Source organism: Coloeus monedula, assembly GCF_965178545.1.
Source record: "Coloeus monedula genome assembly, chromosome: 26".
In the NCBI taxonomy this organism is placed as follows: domain Eukaryota; kingdom Metazoa; phylum Chordata; class Aves; order Passeriformes; family Corvidae; genus Coloeus; species Coloeus monedula.
Window position 1 is genome coordinate 963,935 of NC_138806.1, and position 11,094 is coordinate 975,028.

At 56.1% G+C, this 11,094-nt stretch overlaps 1 protein-coding gene across 1 annotated transcript in view; it reads left to right on the forward strand.

Annotated features, from left to right (window-relative positions):
• LOC309582356 (acid-sensing ion channel 2) overlaps positions 1–11,094 on the forward strand; it is a gene marked incomplete at its 5' end in the record, with an annotated part of 377,429 nt that overhangs the window by 350,986 nt on the left and 15,349 nt on the right. Inside the window, one exon of the mRNA XM_082297460.1 lies at positions 9,246–9,373. Within this exon, the coding sequence (XP_082153586.1) occupies positions 9,246–9,373 (128 nt within the window). The remainder of the gene's footprint in view (positions 1–9,245; positions 9,374–11,094) is intronic.

Here is an 11,094-nt window from a genome sequence, read left to right on the forward strand (position 1 = left end):
CCACCCAGGGGACCTCCGGCTCTCTTGGAAGCGTCACCTCCAGGGCGGGACCGCGTTTTCCCCCAGTTCTGTCCTCATCCAGCATCTCCCCGAAGCCAAAGTCTGGATCCAGTGCCAGTCTGGTCCCAGTGAGGAGCAGAGGATCCCCAGTTTGCTCCTCCAGCCCCCTGAGTGTTCCCCTCAGGGCTTCTTTCCATCATTTTTCCAACCTTTTCCTCCAGCTCCTGCAGCTCATGGAGACTCCCTGTAATTCCGGGCTGGAGCAGCTCACAGCCCGCATCCCAAGGGATGTCAGAGCTGATCTGAGGGGAAAATGTCCAGGCCCCTCTCTGTTGCCACCTGTCCCCTCAGCTGGGGCTGGGACCCGGCTGCGGCACCCCCGGATAACGGGGCTGGGGTCGCAATCCCGGGAAAACCCGTTCCAGTCCCGATCCTTTGTTTTCCCCACTGTTTTTCCTGCCGGTGGAAATGTTCTGCTCCCGTCTGGTGTTTGCCTGGGAATATTTATAGAGAGGATCCGGAGCCTTCCCCTCGCCAGACACAACCCAAGCTGTGCTGGGCTCCTCCCAAATCCCGCCTTTGCCGCTCCTCTCCCGTCCCAGCCGCTCCTGGGCTGCTCCATTCCCTGTCCCCATCCACCCCCCCGGTGAGCAGAGCTGGGGGTGCCACTTCCACTTCAGGGCTGCTGGAGTCCCCTGCCGTGGGGCGTGGGCACCTGGGAGGGCGGATCTGGGAGAGGAACGGGATGAGATCCGGGCTGGAGCCACCCACGCTTAAAAAGGGATTTTCCATCTCAATAAGTCAAGGGATGGATGGATGGATGGATGGATGGATGGATGGATGGATGGATGGATGGATGGATGGATGGATGGATGGGGTTGATAGGAAGATGAGGAATTAGGTTTGTCTCTCCTGGAGAATCCATCAGGGGTCAGCTCTGCCTCGTTCTTATCCCATTCCTGGATTTCATCTCCTGCTGTTTCCTCCCCATTCCTTGAAAACCTCCCCGTGCCAGCCCCATTCCCTCCCTGCATCTCCAGGCTGATATTTTGGTCTCTTTTCCCTCTCTCCGGCCCAATTCCAGCAGGAGGAGCTGCCTGGAGTTTTCCCGGCTTGGTTGGGAAATCTCAGCCCTCCTGCTGCCCCCGGAGCTGGGAATGCCACTGGAACTCAGGGCAAATGTTTTCTATTTCCATTTATTTACCCATAAAATCCTCCAGAGGGGGTGGGGGTGGCAGGAGGGGACAGGGCTGGGGGGACAAAGGGAGGGAGGAGCTGCAAGGCTTTGGGATGCCTTGGGATAGAGAGAGGGAAAATCCTTTCCTGGAGAAGGGAAGGCTCCAGGGAGAGCTCAGAGTCCCCTCCAGGGCCTAAAGGGGCTCCAGGAGAGCTGGAGAGGGACTGGGGACAGGGGATGGAGGGACAGGACACAGGGAATGGATCCCAGTGCCAGAGGGCAGGGCTGGATGGGATTTTGGGAAGGAATTCCTGGCTGGGAGGATGGGCAGGCCCTGGCACAGGGTGCCCAGAGCAGCTGGGGCTGTCCCTGGATCCCTGGCAGTGCCCAGGCCAGGCTGGACATTGGGGCTGGGAGCAGCCTGGGGCAGTGGGAGGTGTCCCTGCCAGGGCAGGGCTGGCACTGGGTGGCTTTGAGGTCCCTTCCCACCCAAATCATTCCAGGATTCCCTGATCTCCCTTTCATCCTGGCTGGACCCTTGGACATCCCATCCATCCATCCATCCCTCCATCCCAAAGGAGCAGCAGCAGTGCCAGGACCCCTCCTCATCCCCGGGAATTCTGCTTCCCTCTGGCTCCTCCACCAGCTGCAATCAGCAGCAGCTTTTCCCTGTTTCATTTCTCAGGATGTTCCAGGGGCAGCAGCGAAGCTCCTGGCGGGGGAGGGATGAGCGGGATCTGCTCCTGTGCCTTTCCAAGCTGTTTTCCCTTATTTTGAGTTATTTGGGATCATCCCTGTGATGCCTTTTCCTGGTCTTAAAATCAAGAGGCACACACGGTTAGAAGGGGAAAAGGGATTTTACCTTGGTATTTATTCTTAAGGATCCTTAGGTGCACACGTCCAGGTCATGTGCATCGAGATGCACCCCCCGAGTCTTTCCCTGTGTCTCTGTGTCTCTCTTCTTCCGCCCCCCCCCCCCCCCCCCAGCATTGGGTAGAACATTTTAGGTGTTACTAATTAGCAGATCTATCAAAGATTCCCCAATGAGAGGCTCAAGTGAGCCCCCCTCCCCAAGGAACCTTCTCCTGGATGGTTCTATCTTGGTTTACAGAATGTGTTCTGGAGAGGACCTTGGGCTCTGGGGCACACTGATCCCTAGGTACGAAGCTTCTAAAATGTTGAGTCTCTCAGCTTGACAAACAAGTCCAAGAATGTAGGCAAAAAGCACTGGGAATACAGAAGCTGTAAAAAGGTATAACAGGGGTATAAAAGAAAAGGCAAAAATCTTCATGGCATCACCTGTCCCTGGGGCAGCAGCCGAACCAAGCTGGCAGCGGGTGCCACCCCCGGCCCTGGATGCCGGGAACATCCCTCCCTCCCTCCCTCTCCTCCAGGGAATCTCGGCTCCCTCCCTGCTCCGGCTCCCGCAGCAGCTGCGGCGATGCCGGAGGTACCGGGATGGCTCCGGAGTTCGGGCGCTGCTCCCTCCTGCCCCTTCGCTGCCCCACGGGATTCCCAAGGGATGCTCAGGTGCGAAGGGGATTTGTATTCCTTCCCCAGCACGGAGGGATCGTGGAAGCAGCATCCCAGGAGCCTCCCTGTCTGCCAGGATGATCCCAGCGGGAGAGCGGGGTATGGGACACTCGTTCCCTCCTTTAAATGATTAAAAATGAAGCTTAATAGGGCACGAGCGAGGAGCTGGAATATTGAACCCCTGGCGCCTGCTCATCCAGCAGAACCTTTCCCAGCCCTGCCTGGAATCCTGGAGCTTCCTGCTGCTCCTGGATGCTGTAAGGAGCTCTTTAATGATACCCACGGAGCTCCGGAGATTTTGGCTCTCCTGCCTCCTCCTTTCACTGCCACACGGGATTCCCAAGGGATGCCGAGGTGGGAAGGGGATTTGTATTCCTTGGTCATGGAAGCTGCATCAGCTGGCAGGAGCATCCCTGCCTGCCCTGGGCTGACCCCCGCGAGAGCAGTTCCCAGACATTTGTTCCCTCTTTTTAACAATTCATAGGAGCAAGGAGCCAGAATATTGAATCCCCGGCTGCTGCTTATCCAGCAGAACCTTTCCCAGCCCTGGGCTGGAATCCTGGCGCTTCCTGCTGCTCCTGGATTATGTAAGGAGCTCCTTAATGATATCCACGGAGCCATCTGGCCCCAGCTTCGGGATGCAAATGCAATATGTTCCCTAAAAATAGCACAGCGGCTCCGTGGGGTTGTACAACACCTCCTGCTCCTCGGGAAGGAGGGAGCTGGGAAAGGAGGGAGCAGGGAAAATCCTCTCCAGGCTGGGGAGGAGCTGGACGAGCTCTGGAGCTGCGGCTTCTTCCCCTCTCCATGGCCCAGGGATGGGGTGGGAGGCACCCAAAGAAAGGAAAATGGGAGATAAATCAGGAATTTCTGTCGGGAAGCTCTGGGTCCCAGCCCAGGGAAGGTGGGATCGGGATTTATCCTGGATATTTATCCCACTCGGTGCTGTAGGAATTCCAGAATCATGGAATGCTTTGGGCTGGGAGGGACTTCAAAGCCCGTCCCATGGGCAGGGACACCTCCCCCTATCCCAGCCTGGCCTCGGACACTTCCAGGGTGGAATTCCAGAGGTGCCAGAGGGAAGCATTGGCTCTGTGCCCTCATCCCTTGGGATCAGATCCCGCTGCTTCTTTCCCAGCCATTGCTCCATCCCAAATTCCCTGAGTGTCCCTCTTTTGCTGGCAAAGCCGATTTTCCTCTCTCTCCCGTTCCTGCCGTTCCCTTCCCCCTGAAGCAAATGGAAACGGCAGCGGAGGTGTCTCCACCGGGATGGCTCCAGACCTCCCTGGGCAGCCCCTCCCAGGGCCTGACCGCGCTTTCCAAGGGGAAATTTTCCTGATATCCACCCTGAGCCTCCCCTGGCCCAGCCTGAGGCCGTTCCCTCTCCTCCTGTCCCTGTTCCCTGCCAGCAGAGCCCGAACCCCCCGGCTGCTCCCTCCTGTCAGGGACTTGTGCAGAGCCACAAGGTCCCCCCTGAGCCTCCTTTGCTCCGGGATAAATTTATTCCCTGAAATCCAGCGGGGCTGGGCTCACTCTGCCCCCGCGCAGCCCCCGGGATGTCATTCCTGCCGTATCCCAGCGGGAATCCCACCCTTTTCCCGGTGGATGTGGCAGACGTCTCCCTTTTATCCATGAGGAAATTCCTTATCCCCAATTGCTCCCGGAGCTCAGCCCACGGCAAAAACACCCCCAGGACAAATCTGGTTTTCCCTGGAAAGGCTGCGTGGCCTCAGCTGGGATCAGCCCTCGGGTTCCAGCTTCACCTCCCCGTTCCCAGGCAGCTTCCAGGGAACTAAAGCCCCAATTCCGTGGAAACCAGAGCACACTCGGGCCAGCCAAACCGGCGGAACTGGTGCCTTCACAAGTCCAGGTTTTTCCAGGGTGGGATTGCAGCTCCTGCTTCCTTGGAGCCGTGTTTCCATGGCAATTGGATATTTTGTTTTAATCTGTAAATCTTTGTCTGGGAAAAATGCGAGCGTTGGGAGTTGGATCGAGGTTCCTGCCTGGATACGGAGGGGTTGGAGGGGCAGGAGATTCCCTGGGAGCTCAGGGAACATCCCGGGATCCCCGGCTGGGATGAGCCCGCGGTGCCCAGCAGGGCCTGGAGCGACCTGAGGACACAAATCCCATTCCTGCGCACTTCCCGGAATAACGAGAGGGATCTGGGTGGATTTCGGGAATCTCGGGGTTGGTGGGAACAGGGAGCACACCCAGAGCAGCTCGGGGGGCTCGATCCCAGTGCTGGGAATTCCTGCCCTTCCCAGGGGTCACACAGGAGGTGGGGCGGCTCCTGGGAAATGGGGGATCCCTGGAAGGTGGGAATCCCCTGGAATTGGGAGTCCCTGGAAGGTTGGGGATCCCTGGAAGGTTGGGGATCCCTGGGAAGGTTGGGGATCTCTGGGAAGTGGGAATCCCCGGGAATTGGGAGTCCCTGGAAGGTGGGGCAGCCCTGGCTCATCTTCCCCATGGTGACACCAAGCAAAGGATGCTGGAAAACCTTGGGATGAACTCAACATCCCACGGCATCTCTGGGGCGTGTCTGGCCCGGATCCAGGTCCTTCCTTCCCGAGGAACACCCGGAATCCCTCCAGGATGCCCAGGAGGCACATCTGGGTCCCTGCCAGATGTGGATCCCGGGGCTGCTGCCCCCCCCCCCCCCCAAGTCCCTCCTGGGCTTTGGGGGCTCCTGGGGGTGGGGAGAGCTCCTGGAGACGCTTCCAGCCCAAGGAATTCCTTGGGAGGTTGTTCCCATTCTGCTGAAGGGAAACTGGGGCCAAGGACAGTGAAAATCTGGGAGAATCCAAACCTTTCCCAGCTCTGTTCCCTCTGCCCGCTGCAGGAGGAGATTGATGGGAATTGACTGAGGAATTCCCAGGTGGAGCCGTGTGGGACCTGCTCCGGCTTTCTCCAAGCAGGAATATCCCCCACGGAGCTGCTGGCTGGGATAACAATTCCAGAGGATAACAATTCCAGGGCTGGGGATAACAGTTCCAACCAGAAACCCCTCCTGGCTCCAGCTGTATCCTGTTTTCCCAATAAATCAGTGCTGGCATCAGCTCCAGCTGTTCATTCCCGGGGCGTTGGATGTGTCCAGGCACAGGGAAGCTCCCAGCTTTCGGCAGCACTTGGGATTTTAAATCCTGAATTTTCAGGGATGAGCTTGGTCCCAGCTGAGCCCTGCTGGAGCTCCTTGCCAAGTTTTCCAGGGATGCTCTTCCCAGAAAAGTCATGGCAAGGCAACAGCAGGAGCAGGAAGCTGAGCTTCCCTCTGCAGCCAGCTGGGAGCAGATCCTGAATTAATCCCGGATTTAATTAAAGCTCCTTTAATCCTGCAGGGAAAAGAGCAGCTTGGGATTTGTTGGGAGCAGGAATGGGTTTAATGTAGGAAAATGCAGTTCTCTGAGGAATTTTGGATTATTCCCAACCCAGGATGGGCTAAAAACTGAATTTCTGGGCTCTGAGAGTGGGGCTGGAGATGAAGGAAGTGATCCCAACATCCCAAAGGAGGTTAAAAACTGGGAGGGACAGCCCAGCTCCCAAGGGATTGGGATTGATTTGAGTTTCCCTGAGCCAATCCCAGGATTTCAGGGTTGTTTTCCCCACATTGATGGGTGATTATAAAAACTGGGAAGGGAAGAGCAGCGGCTCAGCCCCAGAGCTCCAGGAGGTTTTCCCAGAAAAAGCCATTCCAAGTGCTGTTAAAACGGGAAAAAATTGGGGAAAAAATTTTTCAAATTGGAGAAAAATTCCTAAAATTGGAAATATGAATAAAATCATGGATGGGATTTTTCCTTGGGACGTTCAGAGTCCACGGAGCCCTTTGGGATTTGCTGTGTCCAGGGAAAATTCCTTCAGAAATGAATGACCCCGATCCCAGGTTTTTGGTGCTGCTGGGCCCTCCCTTTTCCCTCAATTCCAGGAAAAGTTTCATCCCCACTAAAGCTCCTGAATCCCAGCATGGACTGGGAATATTTAGGATGCAGTTAATGAGTTCTGATCCAGGTGTTTCCATCCAAGCTGGGCTTTTAACTTCCCTCTCCTGGTGGCAAGCAGAAATTTTGGAAGGAATAGACTTTTTAGGGGAAGGGACAATTTTTCCGAGCCAATTCCATGTTTACGGTTTCATCCCGGTGCAGGAGAAACAAGGAAAGCTGCCTGGGCTTGGCAGCTCCTCTAAAAAAAATCCCGTTTATTTTGTTCTCCTGGTTATCATCACTGATGGAATTCTGTCATTGTGGGGCTTTTTTCCAATGTTTTTTTCCATGGTGTGGCCTTTCCCTCCCTTTCCATGGGCGCCGCTGGCTTCATTCCAGGATTTCCCCTTTAAAATTCCAAATCCTGCTGGTTTTGAGGTTATTTTGGATACCTGCAGGCTGGATCTTGGTGTGGATGGACAGGAATTTACCCATGGATACACCTGGGCACGGCCCCTGGGCACGGGAAATCCGTGGAATTCGAGCTGGGGCAGGTGCAGAAATGGGCAGAGCGATTCTGGCTGGAAAATATTTTGGGAAAACAATTCCTGTTGCCCAACAAATTAAACGAAACAGGAATTTTTTCATCGGAGGTGTCAGGGAATTACTGAGGGAAGCAGATGGAATCTCCTCCGGAGTGCTGGAAGGGGATCAACACCCGGCGGAGCCGTGGGGGTGGGTGGGATCGGCAGGAGCGGGAACAGCGGGAGCTGGAGGAGTTGGGGGAGCTCGGGAAGAGTTTGAGCCTGGCTTGGTCTGGGATTTGGGCAGCTGGGGCAGATCCCGGGATGCTGTGGGGCTGTGGAGATGGGATGGGATTGGGATGGGACGGGGATGGGATTGGGATGGAGCTGGGATGGGATTGGGATGGAACTGGGGTGGGATTGGGATGGAACTGGGATGGGATTGGGATGGGACTGGGATGGGATTGGGATGGGACTGGGATGTTCTCCATCGCCAAAGGCATTTGGGAAGAGCTGGCAGGGGGTTGTTCCCCGAACTGCAGGAATGTGCGGATCCAGAGCAACTCCTGGCTGTGGCTTTGCTGAGCTGGGAGGTGACGCCTCGGAGGGGCTGGAAGGGGCAGGATCGGAGCACTGGGATGCTCCCGTTTATCCCGGCAAATCCCAGCCTAAACCCATCCCCACCTTTGCTTTGTTTGCCTTTGGAAGCTCCTGGGTGGGCAGGGTCAGTTTAGGTGGGATTTGGGGAAGGAATTCCTGCCTGGGAGGGTGGGACGGAATTCCCAGAGCAGCTGGGGCTGCCCCTGGATCCCTGGCAGTGCCCAGGCCAGGCTGGACATTGGGGCTGGGAGCAGCCTGGGACAGTGGGAGGTGTCCCTGCCAGGGCAGGGCTGGCACTGGGTGGGCTTTAAGGCCCTTTCCAACCCAAACCATTCCATGATTCCATGATTCTGTGAGGAAAATCCTCTTGGGAGAGGGCGGCAGATCCCTTTGCCAGAGTTAAATCCGGAATCCCTGAGATCCACAGAACCTCAGCCAGTGTCCCCTGATTGTCCCCTTGTCCCCTGCCTGTGTCCTCCCAGCCCTCTCTGCAGCCCCTGGAGAAGCAGCTCCTGGCTGGGAATGGTTGGGATTCCCGGCTCCTGGGATTCTCCCAGAGCTGTCGGAAATTGAAATGCACAATGAAATAGTGGGGAAATCCTGCAGAATAGTGGGAAGCTGAGGAATGATTCATCCTCCTCCAGAAACTCCTGGGATGTGGAGGTGGCACTGCTGGCCACCAGCGTGGATCCAGATCCGGGAATGTTCCAGGTTTAGGGCAAATGGGGCCTCGTTAACAACTCCCTCGTCAATGCTGGGTCCCAGATGGAATCCTGGCTTTGTTGGGATGTGAGAGCAGCAGGAATCCCGAGGAGAGGAGGTGACAGCCTGCGGGGCTGATCTGATCCCATCAGTTCCGCTCCCGAAGTCACTTTGGGACTTCTTCCCACTCCTTTGAGTGGAAAGGAGGGACTGACCTCGAGTTACTCCACGTGGATTCAGGATGTGGGAACCTCCCATCACCCGAGCTCTGATGTGTCCGAGCCCAAAAGGCTTTTCCAGCTTGGAGCAGCTGCCAAACCCAAAATTCCTTGGAATTTAGGACATTTTTGATGTCATTTCATGACCAACATTCCCAAGTGGCCTCGGGCTGTGTCAGGGATGGGACAGCAGAGGGGCATCCATGAATCCATGAATCCTCAGCACTGGAGACCTCAAGGAGCGTGGGAAGGGCTCGGGTTGGGGACGGAGGAGCTGGTTTGGTTTGGCGATGTGGGAACGTCCCCAAAGTGTCCTGGGACTGAATTCCAGTGGGAAAAGGAAGGTCCCCTCCTGGTTTCTCTTCCTTGGAAGTTCAGCCCAGGCTGGAGCCGTTGGGATCAGGAGCCGGGATGCTCCTGGTGCCGATGGGAGGTGATTTGGGATGAGGCCTGGGAGTGGGCTGCTCCCAGCAAATCCTGCTGCTGGATTTCCTCCCTCAGATCCCAGAGATCCGATCATCCAGGCGGGAACATTCCAGCTGTTCTGGAGCTCCTTAACCTCCCCCCTCTCTTCCAGAGGAGACGACGTTCGAGGCTGGAGTCAAAGTGCAGATCCACAGCCAGTCCGAGCCTCCCTTTGTCCAGGAGCTGGGATTTGGGGTGGCCCCTGGATTCCAGACCTTTGTGGCCACCCAGGAGCAGAGGGTAAGTCCCAAATTCCCGTTCCAGCCCAGGATCCCTCTGGGGCTCCGTGGGAAAGGTTCCTTCTCCATGATTGATGCCCCTTGGATGCATCCCCGTCATTGACAGGTTTTTGATGCCTTGCTTCAAACTTCCTGGGATGGGGGCAGCTTTTCCGGGTTATTTCCCATGCAGTCCCGCAGTCCTGCATTCCCGCAGTTCCCCAAAGTCCCACAGTAATTCCAGCTCCAGGAGGGATTTCATCCCTGGTGACTTCCCTGCTTTGCTCTTCCGTGGTTGGAGTTGAGCCGCAGCAGCTCTGAGTGTTGGGTCCTGTCCAGCCCGCTGGGGTTTTCCCAGGAAAACACATTCCAAGGGTAGAGAAAGAGGCAGGAGGAGAGAGTTTCCTGATGGAGAACAGTGGGAATCTTCCAGATGACACCAAAATATCCATGGGATTTATGAGAAACTCTGCTGGGATACCTGGGAATCACCGGCTTCCCTGGAAACCAGCAGAGACACATCCACAGGGAGGGATGGATGGAGGGATGGATGGATGGATGGGTGGATGGATGGAGGGAGGGAGGGAGGGAGGGATTGACCCCAGATACTCCTCAGGCACATGGAAAAAAGCCAGTGGAATAATTCTTCCCCCCAGCTGGACAGGGATGGATGGCCAGGGATGGATGGCCAGGGATGAATGGCCAGGGATGGGAAGGATTGGATGGCCAGGGATGGGAAGGGCCGGACAGGGCATTGTGTGGTGCCTGATGCTCAAAGAGTTTGGGAACAGCTCCTGGAGCTGGCCCCACCTGGCAGCTCCAGCAGTGATGGAGAAGATTTGTCTTCCTTAAAAATCCCATCCTGGCCAAGATTTGGGAGCTGGAGCCTGCGGAGGGGATCTCCAGGACTTTGGGTTAAACTGGGGCAAATTCCAGGGCTTTGCTGCAGCTGCTGGAAACCTTCCCCATCCCAGAGTTTCCATTGAAAATGGAGAATTCCAGTCGGGAGAACATCCCTCCCCAAAGCCCCACATGCCCCTTCCACATGGGAGGGGCTGAGGACAGAACAGATTTTGGGACTTTCAGCTCCAGGGTTTCCCTTTTTCCATGGATTTTGTCAGAGTTTTGCTGCTGGGAGAGGGAAGGGCTCATTCCTGGGATTTTCTGACTGTTTTGAAATCCTCTGAGGGCTCCAAAGCCTTTTCCCAGGAGAGCTGGAGGGATCTCCGGCATTCAGCTCCCACCCCAATCCCTGTTCCCAGAAAGTCATTTTTAACCTAATTACAGCCATTAACAACCTCCTCTAATTAATTATCCCTCGGGGACCTTCTGGGCTTCCCCCACCTTCCCAATGTGCAGCTTTTATCCCAATCCCTGGTTCAGTCTGGCTTCCTCCAGCTAAAGCTCTCCATCTGTGCTGCTCCTTTAATAAACCAGAGCCAAAGGTGGAAAAGCTCCAGGAAAATCTGCCAGGGACTGAGCCCAGGCAGTTATTGGGGTCCTGACCCCGGAGTTTTACACCCTGGGCCATAAAAGAAATGATCCTGCAGCCGGAAAAAAACAGGGATAAAGATAAAGGGGAGCTCGTTTCCCATCCCCCAGCTCAGAGCAGCCTCCGAGATTTAAAAGCTCTTTTTGCAGGGATAAAAAGTGCGGAGTCGGGAAGATTTGGGATGGGGGGAGCTGTGGATCCTCTGTGGGACAGAATTCGGGGTGTTGGGGGGTTCATTCCTGGCTCTGGAA